Source organism: Megalobrama amblycephala, linkage group LG9 (genome assembly GCF_018812025.1).
Source record: "Megalobrama amblycephala isolate DHTTF-2021 linkage group LG9, ASM1881202v1, whole genome shotgun sequence".
In the NCBI taxonomy this organism is placed as follows: Eukaryota; Metazoa; Chordata; class Actinopteri; order Cypriniformes; family Xenocyprididae; genus Megalobrama; species Megalobrama amblycephala.
In genome coordinates, this window is record NC_063052.1 from 42,610,756 (window position 1) to 42,631,503 (window position 20,748).

At 35.7% G+C, this 20,748-nt stretch overlaps 2 protein-coding genes across 4 annotated transcripts in view; both read right to left on the reverse strand.

Annotated features, from left to right (window-relative positions):
• Positions 1-3,934, reverse strand: part of LOC125276001 (NACHT, LRR and PYD domains-containing protein 12-like) — a 28,766-nt gene extending 24,832 nt beyond the window's left edge. The window contains exons 1-2 of one of the 3 annotated variants that reach the window (XM_048203393.1): positions 3,595-3,934; positions 2,902-3,407 (exon numbers count right to left, since the gene is read on the reverse strand). The gene's annotated coding sequence lies outside the window, so the exon portion shown is untranslated. Of the gene's footprint in view, positions 1-2,901 lie in introns of all 3 variants that reach the window. The other 2 variants (XM_048203394.1, XM_048203392.1) reach the window with 2 other exon arrangements.
• A 7,403-nt stretch (positions 3,935-11,337) lies between these two features.
• LOC125276000 (NACHT, LRR and PYD domains-containing protein 12-like) overlaps positions 11,338-20,748 on the reverse strand; it is a 31,983-nt gene continuing 22,572 nt past the window's right edge. The window contains 6 exon segments of the mRNA XM_048203391.1: positions 11,338-12,639; positions 13,024-13,194; positions 13,508-13,681; positions 16,012-16,185; positions 16,566-16,739; positions 18,644-18,817. Of these exon segments, the coding sequence (XP_048059348.1) occupies positions 12,447-12,639; positions 13,024-13,194; positions 13,508-13,681; positions 16,012-16,185; positions 16,566-16,739; positions 18,644-18,817 (1,060 nt within the window). The 3' untranslated portion in view covers positions 11,338-12,446.

The window sequence follows — 20,748 nt, forward strand, 5'->3', positions numbered from 1 at the left end:
TGTGTGATAGCTTATTTCAAATTGGCATAAACGAGTTCACCTCCATCATCAAATCATCCAATTCGCATTTTAAGTCCATCTCTCTATAGCACCGCTTTGATGAACTAATAACATGTAATATATTTTCATATCTGTCATATTTCAAATTCCTCCCAGATCCCAAAACTCAGGGTGTTGTCTAAAACAAAAATTATGACTGCTGCATATTTACATCGGCTACTGATTTGCACTTTTTAATTCAATGTGTGCCTATACATTCGCTGCCCAGTGCGTTGAGCAGCTTCGTTAGATTTTTATAGTTGGTCACTTCAATAAAACAGGCATTGTGCCAACGTTGTAGAATGGGGGTAGTTGTGTGCAGCTGCAAAGTAAATTAATATTTCGTGAGAAAGAGATAAAATGTAGAATAAACGCGTTAAGAATCCGTACAGCTGTAGAGCGAGGGACTGATGACGACATGGTTTGACATCTGGTTGACCAATCAGTGGAAAGAGGCGTTTCATTCCCGTCCACATGTAGAGATCGAATATTCAAACTGCCTATTTGTTTCCAACCCCAGAACAAAAAAAGAAAAATCAAGCCAATTTTTTGTTTTTTCATTTTCATTTTGAAAATGAAAAACGAAAAAAAAAGTGGGGTTTTCTTCTTTTTCTGAAATGAAAAAGAAGCCATTTTCTCATTTTTCTACTTTCAATATTAAAGGTGCAATATGCAATATTTTTGCAGTAAAATATCCAAAATCCACTAGGCCAGTGTTATATATTTTGTTCACTTGAGTACTTACAATTTCCCAAATGTTTCCAACTATTTGTAAATCGTGAGAAAATTGCAATTTTAACCAAGGCTCCGGGACCTGTGAGGAGTCGCCTGTCAATTGCGTCATAACCGGTTTTATTTTGTAGAAACTATGGAAACACCAAAGACGCTTTAAAATATTACACATTTTAATAGACAAGGGAACATCTGTTTTGATATATTTATAGACAGAAAACAAATTGTTATATAGCTCAACACGTTTAGTCTTATTGTTTAAATCAATTTTCTTGTTTTTTTTTCGAGTACCATGCTTTACCATGCCTCAGAGAAAAACACTATTTTGTGAAGTAGCTAACATAGCATAATCAGATGCAGCTTTATTTTTATTAACAGTAATACATAATTTTCTCCATCATACAATAAGTTTTAAAATTAATTGCATTTATCAACAAAGACATCCAATATTTAATATGATATTCTAAAATCGATCTATCTTACTGCAGTGTGTAACAGTGTCTCACAGCAGCCGCTGAGCGAACGCACAGAGTAACGTTATAACATCATTTTCAACACTCTCAAATGTATCTAATATGATAAACAGAGCTGCATTACCTCATACTCATGACCGGAAAAGCGAAAGTGGCGCCGGCGACTGTGTCATAATAAAAGTCCCGCTGCTCGTGAGGCGTGTGTTGATCAATCGCTCCAGCTCCTTGTTCAGCTCCACAACACTCGCTCCTGCTCTGCTTCATACTACAGTAACATTAATAATCACATCCATGAACATGATTTGTTCCCGTCTGTTGAGATGGAGAAAACATGTCCCAAGATTCCACTCTAAAACTTGGCGTCATCAAGCTACGCCTTTGTTTTTAATAGGCTTCCAGTGACCTCTAGTGGACAAAATTACATATTGTACCTTTAAATCAAGAAACGACTGAACGAATGATACACAGATTTGTCACTCATTTTTTTTTAATATAGACACCTTTTTCGTTTTTCATTTTTTGCAAACAAAATGAAAAACAAGAATTCGGCTTGGGGTAGAAATTGATAAATAATTTGAATATTTGATCTCTACATGTGGGCGGGAATGAAACACCCCTTTCAGATGATTGGTTGACCAAACATTAAACTGAGCCGTCATCAGTTCTTCTGCAGTTCAGCGCAGCAGAATAATAGTCCTCCACTGCGATGGATTCTTAACACGTTCATTGCAACTACATTTAATCTCTTTCTTATGAAACAGCCAGACTAATGAATGGCTTGACACATACCGTACCGAGGTAGAACCTAGACAAGGCTTTTTTTTGTGTGTCCATAAATTCGGCAACCTATGCGTTTATCTCAGAAATATTATTATTATACTAGCTTATCTCAGAAATAACAATTTACTTCGCACCTGCACTCACAACTACCTAATAGCCAATACCTTTTTATTACTGCTGACCACCTAACAAAATCTGTGTGGCAACGCTGCGCGACTCACTGGACAGCACAGAGATAGTGAAGCCCAGACCAGTATCAATTTAAGTCATCATACACAGATGTCATAAATTCTTGTTTTTCGTTTATTTGAAAAAAACGAAAAAGGTGCCATTTTTCCGATTTCTATATCAAATAAAAAAACGACTGACCAAAAGATACAGTGACCCATTACTTTCACATTACATTTCAAATAATAACTCTCCATATTTCAAAACCACTTAAAGGGGGGGGTATCACACACAGATTCTGACAATCTCATGTTAATCTTGAATACCTATAGAGTAGTAGTTCATCCTTCATATCTCCAAAAAGTCTTAGTTTTATCATATTTATAAAAGATACATATGCTGTACCGAGTATTTCCGAAAACAGCCGAGCGCCTGGAGGCGTGTCCTGTGAGCGGAGATAGAGTGACGAGCTGTCACGAGCAATCGCAGCTTTTGCGTAAACTATCAATGGTCACTTAAACAGATGTATTTAAACACACAATACACCATCGCATTATCCATGGATAACTTTTGAATCACTATAATGAATATAGCGTATAGTGAATGATGGATAATGAATTTATGAATTCATTACATTTGTGTTCTTTACATCATATGCACTTAGGCGCCTATTGCCAACAAAACAGACACTTGAAGCAGTTTTACTCACCACCTGCTGTTTCGACTCATAACTGGGATCATTATCGCTGTGACCGCTCCATCTTTCAGTTTCAAATGATCTGTAAATCCAGCGCTGAACTGGGCCTTGTTTATAAAACCATAAGCACTGATCCTGAGGGCTCGAGCAGCCAGGGAAAAACACGAGATATTCTCCATTCATTTTAACCAATAAAAAATTGCAACTATCAGTTTCTATGGTTATTTCAATGACCAATATCGAGAGCGCATCAAAGTAATGCTTTGCATTAGAGAGAGCACAAAACTCTCAGCTCCACTTAAAACTGGGCTCTTTGGGAAGCAAGGTTATCTTTCCCTAACAAACACACTTCTTTGGTGACATTGTTGAATTCGTGCAGTCCTGTGACTGGGCGTGCTCTTGCTCTCTCGCGCTGGTCGACGTGTGCGCGTGCGCCCTTCCGGGAGAAGTGCCAGTACAAGGAATTCCAACCTTGTTGACATCGCTGAGGCACATACTGGAAAAAAAGATCCCAAATCCTTCAAGGATTTGGAAGAGAATTTTTGGCACAGAAATACTCCGTCATTCGTCCAACACGTGTTTTGAAACTTTGGCCATGTTTAGCATGAGAATCCAACTCTTTAACCATGTAAATAAGTCAGAATACATGAAACAGCATTATACCCCCCCCTTTAATACATACATTACAGTGAAAATGGTCCTCACCAAGGAAAGGGTAAATGAAAGAAGAAAATAAAATAAAGTTTTCCTTTGATTTTGCCTTAATCCAGATTTTGTGTTCTTTCGTGTGCATGTCTAACTTTTCCCATTCGTCTCGATCTCTCTTTCCGTCGGCTTCTATTACCCTTAAAGGATGACTTCTGAGGATATTTTTCACAAAATAATCTATTTTTAGATTATTTACATTCTCTTTTGAGAGCTCTGAACACGAATGCACTTTCTCGCGTCAGTCTGCATCTTTTTTTTTCTTCTGCGTCACACTGGGCTTGTTTGAGATGCGCCTCTCCTCGCCTCGCCTTAAATTCAGTCAAGAGCAGGCGGCTGCAGTGAGGGGAGGAGTGAACAAAGTGCAGGACAGATCTCTGTTCTCGTAGTGGATCAGACACATGCGAGATCAAAGGTGGATATCGCGGGATTCACACTCGTGCTCTGTGTTGTTAATAAAATGGATGTAATTTAAGTTCTTTTGCTTTTATATGAAAATTAACGTAATGAACAATACACACACACACACTTGTTAATTATTTCCATTCGAAAGATGTGTGTATCAATCATTTTTACTTTAATTACAGACATGTTGACCGGTTCTGCGCAGATTTTGCTCATCTTTAAAAAAGCCTATTTTCTGCTGCTCTCGTTGGCTGATAGACAGTATAGTATAGTTGTGCTGTAAAAACACGTTTTTACGGTGGCCGAGAGAGCTCAACGCGCTGCAAATAAAGAAAACATCTTCATCAGTTTGACAAATTCCACAACACTTACAAATAGACAAACGCGCTGCAAATAGCACATACCAGGCCCAGCGATCTCAAGTCCTTCTGAGCTAAATGATGATGATGACGGTGACGATATGATTAGGCTACTTTTAGAATTAAAATAATAATTTAATTTGCCCCGCAGTAATTTATAGTGCAACATGCATAACCGACGCGATGAGACTAGCTAATTAGAAAAACTCAGCTAAAATGAAAGTAAAAACTCAGCGATGAGAGCTCTACTTCAACATGTTCTGATAACTATTTAACCATAATTTATTTCTTAATATTTCTCTTGTGGCCCATATGTATTGAAAAAAAATGAAAAGAGATATAGGTGTTACTTTTTTTTTTTTTTTTTTAAGTAACACCTATATCTCTTCTCATTTTTTTTCAATACGTATAGGCCACAAGAGAAATTAAGAAATAAATTAAGGTTAAATAGTTATCAGAACATGTTGAAGTAGAGCTCTCATCGCTGAGTTTTTACTTTCACTTTCTGCAGTGAATAATTGACTGGGATTTGAGACATAAAATCAAGTAAATTATTAAAAAATATATATAATTTATTATTAATCATTTATTAATAATATTTTAACGCAAAATAATATCCCCCAAATCGTTTGTCCTGGCACCGAGACTGGCACAGACCACAACGAAAATGTTATAGGGAACACATTGACGTACCTGTCTGGGACCGCTGGCTGGGATTGTTCATGTTTACTCTTAGGTGGTGTGCACCTGAAAAGTGAGTTTTTTCGTTTTGTTTGTTAACATTCTGATTATGAGCAGTTCTATTTGAAGCGCGTTTGTCTATTTGTAAGTGTTGTGGAATTTGCAGCGCGTGTGTTGTCAAACTGATGAAGATGTTTTCTTTATTTGCAGCGCGTTTGTCTATTTGTAAGTGTTGTGGAATTTGCAGCGCATGTGTTGTCAAACTGATGAAGATGTTTTCTTTATTTGCAGCGCGTTTCACTATTTGTAAGTGTTGTGGAATTTGCAGCGCGTGTGTTGTCAAACTGATGAAGATGTTTTCTTTATTTGCAGCGCGTTTGTCTATTTGTAAGTGTTGTGGAATTTGCAGCGCATGTGTTGTCAAACTGATGAAGATGTTTTCTTTATTTGCATGTGTTTTCTTCATTTGCAGCGCGTTGAGCTCTCTTGGCCACCGTACGTTTTATTGTGTATAGCTGACAGGGGAGCCCTAGTAAGTACATGTATGTCAAATGGATTTACATAATTTCTAAACCATATATACATCATCAAGATGCTTACTAAATGTTTATTTAACATCTGACAGGAAAATCTTCAATAAGCATTGCAGATGATGAGCACATTACTACATGAAATAGAAATCTGAGTGGTTTATGTGTGCTTATTATGTAGAATTCACTGTTGTCAACACTGCCTACATTACATGTACAGCCTACATTTACATTATGTACACAATGTAAATAAACAAATGTACAAGTAACTAGACATAAGCTATCTGTTTTAGTTGTCCATTAGTAGTGTTGATAAATTAAGGAACATTTGTGTTGGATAAAAAGTGAGTTAACACATCATCAACTCCCTCAACATGTAAATGTACACTGTTAGCAATTTCTGTAAATTACACAGTATTTTACTGTAATATGAACTGTATTTTACTGTAAAACAGTTATACAGTATGTTACTGTATTTAAAAGTTGCATTATGGGAAATATCCCATTGGCGTCAATAAAATACAGTATTTTTCATTTACTGTAAACTGAAATACAGTAAAAACAAATGAGCGTGAAAACTGACCAATCACAGAGAGGCTTATTTTTCCGCTTGGAGAAAGAAGAAAAGGAAGATACCGATGCAAGAACCAGGCAGCAGCAAAGGTGTGTACAAATATTCCTGCTTTTTACTAAAATAATTTGTATTTTTGGTTTAACTAAAAGTGTACATATATGAGTCCATCTTGCCGAGTGTTAAAAATTAACAATGAAGCAGTGTTAAAGTTAATGGGATAATTTATTGATGATTGAGTGATGATTGACAATTAGTGGTGACACCTGATGTTAATAAGCAGAATCACTGAAGGAAACAGAGAAAAAAGGTGTTAATTAATGGAATTTTTCATTTCAAGTCACCATGAAAGAGGGCAGCGTTTGCTTTAGTTGGGCTCTTGACTCTTTACCTTTTATTATTAATTTTTCTCTGATTGCTCCAACTTTGTGTTTGTAAAGCACATTTGTTATGGTCAGAGAAAATATGATCTGGTCACAATATGTTTTGGTGATATTGTCATCATGTGATGACCTGATGTCGTTTAGTGTCGAAATCTCTGATCATATGCTTGATGTGTAGCTTTAGTATTAATGATTGTAGTCCTGTGTTTTTACAGCTTGAGATCCAACAGTAGTAGAAACTTCTTTTTTTAAGAAAAATACATTACACACTGAAGCTTCAGTGTTTAAACACACAGACATCAAGAGTCAGCATATGATTCTCAAGAACGGTGACGATAAATAAATACAAAATACTGACAAACAGATCAACTCTGAACATCACAAAACAAGCTACTGTCACAACAAAACAACAGAAAAATAAAGCAAACATGAACAATCTACGAAAATTACAGGACAATTCAGCTGCATAATTTATTCATGCAGCAATGCATGATGGGAGCCATGGATGAGATTTGATTGGTGGCTCCCATCATGCACTGCAACATGAAGCACTTTGTTTGATTGTCACCATTGTTGAGGGTCATATGCTGATTCTTGATGTCTGTGTATGTTTAAAAAAAACCCTTCTGATTACAAAAGCTCTGCTGGATCTCAAGTGGTAACAGTGATGTACTGTAAAGAAATATTATAAAATCTGTGTAACCGGTTAATACTGGATGTCTGCAATGAATCTGGCCATTTCACAATGTTAATAAATAGAGTCAAGAACCCAACTAAAGGAAATGCTTTTCACCATCATGGTGACTTCAAACTAAACTTTCATTAAAACATTAACATCTAAACATCAGTTAATTCTCAGTAAGAACTTTTGTTGATGTATGACAGAAATCAAATCAAACTGGTTAATAATAAGTGTAATAATGTTTAATGGCTGGAAGTCAGTTGTAGTTGTTGTGTCTCTCTCTTTTTCTCTTGTTGTTTCTTCAGTGATTCTGCTTATTAACATCAGGTGTCACCACTAATTGTCAATCATCACTCAATCATCAATCAATTATCTCATTAACTTTAACACCGCTTCAGTGTATGAGAGAAAACACATTCCACTGCGGAGAGTTATTTTAAATTTGTAAGTTTTTAACATTGTTCTTATGACTGAATTTGTTCATTAATTGTTTTAAAATGCTGTAATGTTAAGCGTTTATGTATAAATGTTACTGCAGGCTTGGGAAATATCCGATTTTGTGAAGAAAACTGAAAGTTCAGTCTGCAAGAATATTAAAATGTTATTTCAAGTATTACAATTGAACAATTAAAAACAAAATTATAAACGTTATACAGTTGTCATTGTCTTTTTATTATTTACTGAGACCTGTTAAAATACAGTAATTTACAATTTGTACAGCTTTATAGTAAATAGAAACAGTGGACAATGAATTACTGGAAATTTTACAGTGTAAAGTTATATGTTTTTGATTGCATTAAAATATATTTCTAGAGAAAAGACCTTAAAATTATTGTATTTTTTACAGCAAAAGAATACTATACTGTAAATATGTTTACAGCAAGTTAAATGGTACTGTAAATACTGTATTAATACAGTATTTTTACTGTAAGTTCAATTTACAGTAAGTTACTGGCAAACTGCTGCCAGTAAGTTACTGTAATTTCTACAGGAAGTTTTTTACTTTTTGAAAGGGTCGATATTGTCCCGACCACGTTTTGAAACCTCTCGCGGCATGGATATGTAATACAAAAGAAACAGCTCTAGTTGATTATCAATTTGAGTTAATAATAGGCGATCTGGCGCTAGAATGTGTTGTTTTTGAAATCTTGTTGAGCGCTCGCAACAGTGTTCTCTTGGTGCTCGTGCACACTGAGCCGTGTTCACACGGACGAGCGCTTCAATCTATCGCTCTGTTGCAGAGACTCTCTATTTGTTAGGTTGAAATCACAAAACAAAATAGCTACACATAAACGTATCCCTGCTCTTGATATACAATCACTGATGAACATCTTTGGTTTTAATGAGAAAAAAAAATCATTCATGGTTGGGTTAGAACCCAGAACCTCTTGCATGCTAAATGAAAATGCTACCACAAGGCTATCAGGACAACAAGGTATTAACAGCGGATCCTCGTATTTATTAACTAAAATACATACTCTCAGTACTAATGGCATATTGTATTATAGCAGATGTAAGGAAAAAACTATCATATTAATTTACGCCACTGCAAACAGCATCCCCAGCTTCACTTATTACTAACCAGGGCAGAGTTTCCCAAAAGCATCGTAAGCTTAAGTTGATCGTAGCTCCATTGTCACCAATGGAGCTACGATCAACTTAGACTTACGATGCTTTTGGGAAACACTGCCCAGATTGACTTGATTTATGTTAGACATCAACAAAGGTTGTTATTGAGAATTAACAGAGGTTTTAACTCTGTTTCATTTGAAGTCACCATAATGGTGAATAGCTGTTCCATTAGTTGGGCTCTTCACTCTTAATATTCATTTGTCATATCTGATTGCTGTGACAGTGCGTTTGTTAAACACATTTGCAGTAGTAATGAAAGCTAAACAAAATATCTTCAGGTGATGGTGGCTGTCTGTTGGTTGCTTTGTGGGCATCATGAAATGTATCTTCATTTGAATCTAACAACTGTGTTGTGTTATTGATTCATCTATATTATAAACTTTGCGCAGCAGGGGCGCCTGAAAAATACTGTAAAATAATGGAAAATAAGTGTCTTACTAAATGTTTTAGAATAACGGTTATTTTACATTATTTTCTGGCGCTCCTGCTGCCAGAAAAGTACTGTCTTTTCACTGGATTTTTTTACAGTTTATCTATGCTTTTTTTCTGACAGTATTTTTCTGTTTTTAAACTGACATTTTCTGGCGCCCCTGTGTACTGTAAATATGTTTACAGCAAGTTAAATGGTACTGTAAATATTAATACAGTATTTTTACTGTAAGTTCAATTTACTGTAAGTTACTGGCAACCTGCTGCCAGTAAGTTACTGTAATTTCTACAGGAAATTTTTTACAGTGTAGTATTGAGCAGTAAAATCTCGGAGGTAACTTGAATCTTGTCTGATGTTACAGGGACAGATGATCATAGGTGTGTTTATCCGGTGGAGAGAGGCGGATGAAGGAATGATGCCATCAAAGGCTTTGAGTGAGCATACTACAGAAATGAAAAAAAAAATCTATTTAAATATTAAGTTGTAGTTTTTTTTAAAATACTGTAATTTCAAAGAGTTATTACAGCACTTTTCTGATTTTTGATTTTTGTGCATTTGCTGCAGAGCTTTTGTGAAGGAGCAGGACCTGCAAGGAAAGGTGACTCCAGCATTTGTGGGGGAAAAAGAAACCAGTAGGACAAACTTGACCAAAATCACCCTTTGTGTTCAGAAAAAACAAAAAAAACAAAAAACAAAACAGGGATTGAACAGCATGAAGGTGAGTAAATAATGACTGAATTTATATGTTTGGGTGAACTAACCCTTTATGCCCCCAAATAGAATTTGTATGAAATGTATGTATGCATTTATATTATAGCAATACCTTGAAAAGTAAACTTTATGAAATAAGCAGCTTTTTTGAGCATTTGTGCCCGAGACACTAACAAAAAAGGATTAACAAAAATCACATTTATATTTATTTACATTTATGCATTTGGCAGCTCCTTTTGTCCAATGTGACTTACAGTGCTCTTATTACAGGGACGATCCCTGTGGAGCAACCTGGAGTAAAATATCTTGCTCAAGGACATACTGGTGGTGACGGCTGCGGAGATCGAACCAGCAACCTTCTGCTTACCCCCTGGATTTTCTCACTTCATTTGAGCAAGACGTTTCCTCTCAGAATGACTCTATAAAAATCTTTCATATACATCTGAAGATGTATATTTTAATTGTCCAGGCCAGGGACTTGTAAGTATGCTAACAGTCAACTATCTAAATCTGAGGTTCTCATAGATTAATTTAATTGAATTTAATCTAAACCAAACTCTACTTGTGATCACATTTAAAAAAATAGCTTCAAGCAGCAATTACGGAGCCAAGCACAAAAGAGGCACAGGAAGCCAGCCAACATGGCTGGGAACATCAGACCAACTGCACCAGTGAGCAATTAAAGACCTATTAAGATTCATTTTAGGCAAAAAAGCTGAAAAATCACAAATACAGTCAATAATAAAGATTTACTGGTTTATCACTTTCGACCAATAGGTGGAACTGTGATTAAATTAATGAAGTATGGTCAGAGTGAGGTGACAATGACACTCGCAAAGTTTGGTGTCAATATGTCAAAGCATTGCAGAGATACAGCCTCAAGAGTCATTTTGGCATTAAGCCTCTAATTTGTTGCTGTGGTAAATGAATACGGTTTCGTCTATCAACACGAAATCCAGAACATTTTACCAGCATGGTCTGAAGATGATAGGATTCGATTTTGGTGAAAATTGGACCAACGATCTAGGAGTAGTTTGAAAAAGTGTTTTTAAAGAAAATCAAAATGACTGACAGGAAGTTTGGCTGACTGTGGCAAAATTGGCATCAATGTTCTCAGCATGACCCATGAAATTTGTTTGTGGTCTCATTAAAAAAGACCACTTTTATATAAATCTATTAGCATTTTTAAAAATTTCAATATGACATTTGACCACAAGGAGGCACTGTCTCAAAACCTATTGTGTACCTTCAGAGCATGGTACCATTGGCACATCCTGAGTTTCGTAATGGTACATCAATGCATTCATATAATATAGCATTTTATATCATAATACTGTATTGCAGTTAATGGAAATTTCATGTTTTGTTTAATTATAGCGCCACCAGGAGGCACAATCACACCACTTTTTTATGTGTTCTCAGAGAGAGCCCATACATGTGTGTGTCAATTTTGGTGAAAATATCTCATTTTAAGAATATATCATAACATTATTTTACAATACTTTGCATTGTTTTTAATTTTATTTTATTGACCCCCCCCAACTCCCCGCAATTTACGCCTATGATCAGACTAACATCTAAACCTGTAAGAAATACATAGATCTTCAAATGTTTGCGACATTATTGCATTATCCACTTTAAAACAACGAATAGAAACTACTTAGAATATTAAGTGAGAGTTTATAATATAACACTGTGATACATGATTTTTAAAGCTGTTTTTAAACATTCTGATTTTGATTTTGCATCCAAATCACCATAAATAATGACCCTTCACCCTTATCTATAATCCTGTAATACTGCTCTTTCTATGACATTTGGTAAGTTTTTATTTATGGCAAAGAAAGTAAATACTGATAAATATTTACCATTATCTTCCATTGCAATTGACATTTTCTCAAAATACATCATTTAGGGATAAAAAGACAATGATAAAAGCAACATATTGAATTGTTTTAAAGCGAAACCTGAAGATACTTAATTGTTATTATAAACTGTTATGTCCAGTTTATTGTTTCATTTTTATTTTGAATTTTTATTTTGACTTGAATGAAGTTATTTATATTATAATTATGGTAAATATTCATTTATTTGTATTTACTTTTGTATTTTATGTATAATTCAATGTACTTATTTCTATTGAATTGCAATAGTGGCACCCCCTGTGGTGACACATATTTAACTAGTGACAGGAAATGGCAGTGAACCTGGTGTGTGTATGCTTTTCGAAGGAAATAAGACAATAAACTGCTTATTTGAAAGAGGAATTATTGGACTGCTTGTTGATACTAGCCCCCAATGGTAGAAGTCAAAACTTAAAGGTCCTATATTTTTACATAAACTATTATAAAAAATAAATCAATCATTATTAAACATGTTTATAGTGTGTAAGAAACCATTGCCAGGAAAGTAACCTAAGAAGAAAAAACTAAATGAACTTAAAATATGAAAAGTTTTAATCATCACTACTAATCCCAGTTGTGAGCAAGTATTAACTCCAGTTTATAATGTGGATCATCCTTTAGATCAAAGAGCAGCTTCACATCTGAGTGTCCTAGATCATTTCCAGTCAGATACAGTTTTCTTAGATGTGAGGGGTTTGATCTCAGAACTGAAGCCAGAGCAGCACAACCTTCATCTGTGACACCACAATTACTCAACCTGTAGAGAACAATGACACTCTTCAGTCTCTCAGTTCAGGATCTACAGCTCAGATAAGCAGGATAAAAAAATGTTCATAAAAAAAAAAAATTTCATAAGAAAATTTAATCTGAGTAACCATGTTTAACAGCAAACTCACAAATCGCGTTTGCAAAACAGCATTTTATCAACTTCACAACATCTCTAAAGAAAATGAGATTCACCTATGTTGTGTGTGAGGCTTTCTTTGTCATTTCTATCCATTTTACACTTGGTACATTTCCTGACGTGAATAAAACTCAACAGATTGATCCTGCTTGTCAGAAGAACTGCTACAACTATAAGCTATTTTTGAACATTTCTTTGTGTGTACCAGTGTGTGTGATTCTCAGACAGATGATTTACCGCAGTTCCTCCAGTTTACAGTGAGGATTCTTCAGTCCTTTAGAGAACAGCTTCACCCCTGAATCTCTTAGGTTGTTTCCTGACAGATCCAGTTCTCTCAAGTGTGAGTTTGATCTCAGAGCTGAAACCAGAGCAGGACAACCTTCCCCTGTAACACCACAACGCCACAACCTGTAGAGAACAATGACACTCTTCAGTCTCTTAGTTCATGAACTATAACTCAGATAAGCAGGAACTTCACAATCAGAAAGAGAGACCTAATCCACGACACCATTAACAACTCCAGTCTAAGATTCAGACCCGCTTCTACATGCAGCTTGAGCAGGTTAGTTTCAATATCATAAAAAAGTTAAAAATCCTATCCATCACCCAGTTATGTTTATCATAAAATATAGTATGTAAGACCAATTTTGTTTTATTGCATATCATTCATTAATCCCAGTAGGAGGAGAACGAGAATGTGGAGAATATTACACAATCTTACATCAATATCTCCAGTTTACAGTGAGGATCCTTCAGTCCTTCAGAAAGCAGCTTCAATCCTGAGTCTTTTAATTTATTTTCATTCAAATCCAAATTTCTCAGATGTGAGGAGTTTGATCTTAGAACTGAAGCAAGAGCAGCACAGCCTTCATCTTTGACACCACAATACCTCAAACTGTAAAGGATGACACAAAATGACATGAATGATCTTCAGTCTCTCAGTTCAGGATCTACAGCTCAGATAAGCAGGAACTTCACTATCAAAGAGAGAGACTTAATCCACGGCACCTTTAAAAGGTCAAGTCTAATTTAAGCATGGTCCTTTTTAAGTATTTATCCTAGAAGAAGTACTTTCTCCTAGCACTGCAGCATGACCATCCACTGACTGTGTGCGAAACCTCAGAGGCTTTTATAGTCAACCCACTCACCACTAGTATCTTTTGAAACAAGGCAGTTAGGAGAAAAAAATCGTATAACTCAACAGAATGTAGCAGTGGGACAGAAGTTGGGAAGAATTATACAGTATTAATTATATATATATATATATATATATATATATATATATATATATATATATATATAACACACATGTAAGATTCTGAAACAGTTTCAACTCAAATAAATATTTAATGTCCACAAAATTATTCATTTAGTAAAAAGCCATGTAATAAGTGTTGACTCTATATTATATGATTGTTTTGTTTGAGACTGTTTGTTCATTTTGGTTCAAATCTTCTTTCTAGGAAAAATTCTACTTGGCGGAAGCATTGAGTTTTGTGATAAGATATTTAAACTCAAATCAATATATTGTGTTCAATTATTTAATCATGTGGCAAGTAGGTGTATAATAAGTAGGCTAATATACATTTAAATGGTTCTCATCACAAAATAAAGCTGATCAGGACCCCAGCTCGAAACTTTAAGTGTTATAACCTACTATTAATGGACTATTAATAACATTTAATGGATGCAAATCATATTCTGTACCAGTGTCATAACTATCAAATTTTCATTTTTTAGTTATCAGAGAAGAAAGAAGGTTGTCAATCCTGATCATCCACCAATCCATACAATGACACAATCTGATGCTGAAAATACCTAAAGTGATGTAATGTTGTGATATTACTTTGTGAAAGATATCCAATGTTTTGTGATGATTTCAAGGAAGTTTGTTTATAGACTTTTTTGTACAATGTTTCTGAAATGTTTTGTAATAGCTTTGTTGAAATGTTCAATGCTGATTTAATCCTACATGAATGAAATTGTACCTCTTGCGTCAGATAAACTATGTTGCATAGTAAAGTCCATTTTCTTTATGTGTGTGGCGTATGGATCATCTCTCACATTTCAAATATCTTCTCTAGTTTTTTTTTACAAAGTTTTATAACTTAAAAAATAGATAAAAGAAAAATACTATTGCTGCTACCTATAAAAAATCATGGGATCAGTACTGTTATTGCTGAAGCACTCACATTTAATCAATATTTTTAGGCTGTAGTGATATGTGTCATTCAGAGTAACAAAATATTGTCATACAGTATAACACCAGTATTTTATTTTAAAATACAATAATTTTGTTTTATTGAGATGAAAACAAATCTCAAAGGATGAAGTGAAAGATAATTTTAATAGATTTTAGATTTTTTTTCAGTGTAAGACAGGAAGTATGTGGTATTCAAAATAAAGTAATGTAATTTTTTTCTGGGTAGCTATATTTCTACAAGTCTAAGCATGGATATATAACCTTGTGATTAAGTGTATTTAAAATATATATATAATTTTATGCTCATTTTCCATAGTGTTATACTGACTGACTTTTTTACCAGGGTACATTCATATCAGTAACTATAGAAATTAATTACTGGCTTTATTCTTGAATATAACTAATATAAGGGCATAAGTAACACTTCAATGAACATAAAAAACCTTTTAGGGAATTGTAATTGCTATTTTATTTTTTGCTACTTTGAAAACTTGATACATCTTTGACCCTTATACTTCCATTAACCTTATATGCTACTCGACATAGGATGAACAAACATGCCAACTAGTTACTGACCTGATGCAGACTAATCTACACATAGCTGAAGTGGATTGATATTGTCTTGGTTTGGAGCAAGGTTTATGTAAGGTAATGTGAAAATAAGTGGGGCAGTTTGAAATCTGCCCCAATGGCTCTCAATTAGAGCATGCTGCAGTTCCATTTTTCACCACAGATTTACATTGGGAATTTGGGGGGCGCTGTACAACTGGGGAGGGCTCCGAGACTGGCTGCCCCACTTTGTATCATGATACATGCCTGCTGAATCCATGCGCTAGATTTTATAAGTTAAAATATTCTAGAAAATCTGAAAAATATTTGTTGCAGAATGCTGAACACATTTACAATTTATTATTAATTCAGTGTATATAGAGGTCTATGTTTGGATGAATATTTTGGTGGAGCTCTATCCCACCTACCCTTACAGATGAGCGGTGGCTGTTGATGCATTTATATAATCTTACCACAGTTTTTCCAGTTTACAGTTTGGATCCGTCAGTCCACCAGAGAGCAGATTCACTCCCGATGCTCCTAGTTTATTTCCAGACAGATCCAGTTCTCTCAGGTGTGAGGGGTTTAATCTTAGAGCTGAAGCCAGAGCAGCACAACCTTCATCTGTAACACCACAATAACTCAACCTGTAGAGCACATTGACATTCTTCATTCTCTCAGTTCAGGATCTACAGCTCAGATAAGCAAGAACTTCACATTCAGAAAGAAAGACTTAATCAACGGCACCATTAACAGGTCCAGTCTAAGATCCAGACCTGCTTCTACATGCTGCTTGAGGGGGTTAGATCTGATATCATAAAAATATAAAAATATTTTTTTAAATGCATCACCCAGTTATGTTTATACTCTTATAAATATAGTATGTAAAATTATATCAGACACTTTGTAAAGAACCTAAAGCAACACCCCGTAATCTGATAGGACACATTTTTTTGGTCATTTTGATCTATTGTATATAATTTATTAATCCCAGAAGGATGAGAATGAGAATTTTACACAATCTTACCACAGTGTTTCTATTTTACAGTCAGGATCCTTTAGTCTATCACAGAGCAGATTCACTCCTTGGTCTGTTAGGTTGTTCGATGACAGATCCAGTTCTCTCAGGTGTGAGGGGTTTGATCTCAGAGCTGAAGCCAGAGCAGTACAACTTGCATTTGTAATACCACAATTCCTAAACCTGTAGAGAACAACGACACTCTTCAGGCTCTCAGTTCAGGAAACACTGATACAAATGACATAATATATGAATGTCTCCTTTTACTGCTTTGCTACGAAAACACATGCTAACATCATAAATGTGATCATGTTTTATCAGTGTAATTATTTTTATGTGATGCAGTAGCCTTTTGGCAGGCCTGAACTGGGTCTTCCCGAGCCTACTGTGGGACATGTAAATCTAGATATATACACAAGTGTAAAGTCCCGTAAAACAAAGTACCAAACCAACAAAAAACAAATATTTGTTTTCTGACAAATATTTGTTGTACGACAAATATCATCAAATATAACATTGTATGTATAGTGTATAAGAAAACACAAAAAACATAGCACACTCTGAAATGTACTGTAAAATCTGTGCTTGCAAAGTCTGTGCATGAAATCCGTTCTGTATGATCCTCTTGTTCGTTAACATTGTCAGAGTCTGAATTGGGCTCAAATTGGCTTTAAATTGACGCCATTCTGAATATCTGAGAACTAGAGCTTGCAGTTATGGAGGGGTAGGACATTTCCTGAACATGCGCTAATGCTGGGTACACACTAAAAGATTTTTAAAATATGAGTGTGACGAGCAGGGCGGGCGAGAGCCGTGAGGGAACGGTCCTCGAGTCTCTCACGGAGGAGCTCCGGAGGCATAAAAGGAGGAGCGACATCAGTGAAGGAGGAGAGAGGACCAGGCCTGGACTTTATTTTACGTTTTATTATGTTTGTGTGGCCGGCAGACGTCCGCGAGGGTCTGCCGGCATTACTTTCGTTTTGTTCTTTGTTTATTTTGAATTAAAGTTACGTTGAATGTTCGCCGGTTCCCGCCTCCTTCTTCCCACATCTATGAACCGTGTTACAATGAGAGACCACAAACATGAGGGCAAAAAATCCTAGATTTAACTGTTTTGCTCCTATAGTGTGTGGTGTGCCGTGATGTGAAACAGATTTTCATTCAGAGTCCCGACTGTGAACAAGGGGAATTTTGGCAAAATCTCTTGAGACTTCAGAATAAACATAGTGGATGATAGGCAGGAAGAAATTGCGATAATAGTGTTTGGAATGATTTTTTAAAGAAAATTCACAGAAAAAAAGAAAAGGGTTTGGGTGAAGTCATAGAAATGACAGGAACATGGTCTTAACTTTGTGCTGTGCCATGACTGCGTTTGTTATGCTTCCGTCTTCTGTCAGCTCGCTTTTTTGATTGGCTCTGACATTTCTCCAAGCAGATTCAGTTACTCTCAACATGCCCCACACCAAAGGAAAATCTGATAAGATAATCTGTTGAACCATCAAGATTATCAGGACATTACCTAGGATTGTCGGAAGGGGAGAATTCGGCCCAAAATCAGACTGATTATCTTGTGGTGTGTACCCAGCATAAGCAGTGTCAATCATAACACTCTGAGCCAGCAAACTAATTACAGCACATTTTGTATTTTGGGGCTTAATTGAAATTGGCGTGTTCGAGCCAGAATGGGGAGAGAGGTGCTGTAATAATGTAAAATTTGTGAAAAATATTGAATATTTTTGAACAATCAAGCATGAAAACATTCTAGTAAACCGCGAAAACAAAATCAAGACTTTGTTAAAGGACATAATAGGACCGCTTTCATTCATTCATTCATTTGACTCACTCAAATGGCTGATTCATTCAAATGGCTCTCTTTATGAATGGTCCATTGAATCATTGGTTCACCTGATTGATTGATTCAAAACGCAGATTCAGAAATGAAACGTGTGTTGCCGCTGTGTTTAAGAAGTTTAAGAAAACATTCACTTCAGTTATCTGAGGGTGCACTTTTTTTAGCTTTATTTTTTTTTATCATTCTTTATTCACAGTGGGATGAGAAATGATGTTGTAATTTAATACACTCTTACTTCAGTTTCTCCAATCTACAGTCAGGATCCTTCAGTCCATCAGAGAGCAGATTTGCTCCTCGGTCTGTTAGGTTGTTCGATGACAGATCCAGTTCTCTTAGGTGTGAGGGGTTTGATCTCAGAGCTGAAGCCAGAGCAGTAAAACCTATAATTGTAATACGACAAACACTCAACCTGTAGAGAACAACAACACTCTTCAGGCTCTCAGTTCAGGAAACACTGATACAAATGACATGAAATATATGAATGCCTACTTTTATAGCTTTGGTAGGAAAACAAATGCTAACATCATAAATGTGATCATGTTTTATCATTGTCATTATTTTTGTGTGATGCAGTAGCCTTTTGAACTGGGTCTCCTCAAGTCTACTGTGGGACATGTTCAAAAAACAACCCCATAGTATGGTGGTGTTTATTTATAAATGCACCAAAAATCCAATAATCTAGCAGTCAAGATATTTACACGAGTGTACAGTCCCGTGAAAAAAAGTACCAAACCAACAAAAAACAAAAGATTCTCCGCCCGGCCTTGTGGACTCTTAGTGACTGAACAGGAACAGAAGAACTGAATGTGCATTGCATCTACTTCTGTATTTATACCTGTGCTGCGGGGCGGAGCGCAAGATGCAAATCTTGCATGCCAATGTCCACTGGCTCATTTAGTTTACACTTAAAGGTGATTGGGCTATCAGGCGAGATCCCAATTAGACTGAAAGGGAACAGCTTGTTTTCTGTATCTTTTGTATGCTTTTGCTTTTGTAAGGCTGTTTAGCACATAGGAAAATTAGCCATGGGTTTGTGATCGATTACTCTTTGTATTACCTTTGTTTTCCAACAAATATCATCAAATATAACATTTTATCTATAGTGTATAAGAAAACACAAAAACATAGCACATTCTGAAATGTCCTGTAAAATCTGTGCTTGCAAAGTCCGTGTATGAAATTTGTTCTGGACGATCCTCTTGTTCGTTAACATTGTCAGAGTCTGAATCAGGCTCAGATTGGTTTTAAACTGACTCCATTTTTAACATTTACATCCGAGTACTTTGCAGTTATGAAGGGGTGGGACATTTCCAGAAACAATAACACAAAATAACACAATATTAACTTCTTATTTATTGAACTGTTGTATAAAATCTGTATCGCATTTGCACTTGTGCTATTCTGGACAGAAAAACAGAACTTGTGTGATTATTGCGCTTATTACTTGTGTGATATTGCTTAACGACACAGTGGGTAAAATAAGTATTGAAGCTGTCACCATTTTTCTCAGTCAATATATTGCTACTGACATGAAATTTTCACCAGATGTTTGTAACAACCCATGCAATCCACACATGCAAAGAAATCAAACCATAGATGTAAATTAAGTGTAATAATGTTAAATGACATAGGGAAAAAGTATTGAACACGCTTACTGAAATTTATTTAATACTTCGTACAAAACCCTTTGTTGGTAATGACAGCTTCAAGACGCCTCCTGTATGAAAAAACTAGTTGCATGCATTGCTCAGGTGTGATTTTGGCCCATTATTCCACAAAAAAAAACAGTCTTCAAATCTTGAAGGTTCCGTGGGCCTCTTCTATGATCTCTGATCTTTGGTTGTTTCCATAAAATTTTCAATTGGATTCAAGTCAGGTGATTTGCTGGGCCATTTGAGCAGCTTTATTTTCTTTCTCTGAAACCAGTTGAGTGTTTCCTTGGCTGTGTGTTTGGGATCATTGTCTTGCTGAAATGTCCACCCTCATTTCACCTTCATCACCCTGGTAGATGGCAGCAGATTTTAATCAAGAATGTCACTGTACATTTTTCCATTCATCCTTCCTTCAATTATATGAAGTTTGCCAGTACAGTATGCTGAAAAACAGCCCCACACCATGATGTTCCCACCTCCAAACTTCACTGTTGGTATGGTGTTTTTGGGGTGATGCACAGTGCCATTTCTCCTCCAAACATGGTGTGTATTATGGCACCCAAAGAGTCTCATCTGACCATACCATATTCTCCCAGTATTTCAAAGGCTTGTCCAAATGTTGTGCATCAAATTTTAAACGAGCTTCAACATGCTCTTTCTTCAGCAATATAGTCTTGCGTGGTGAGCG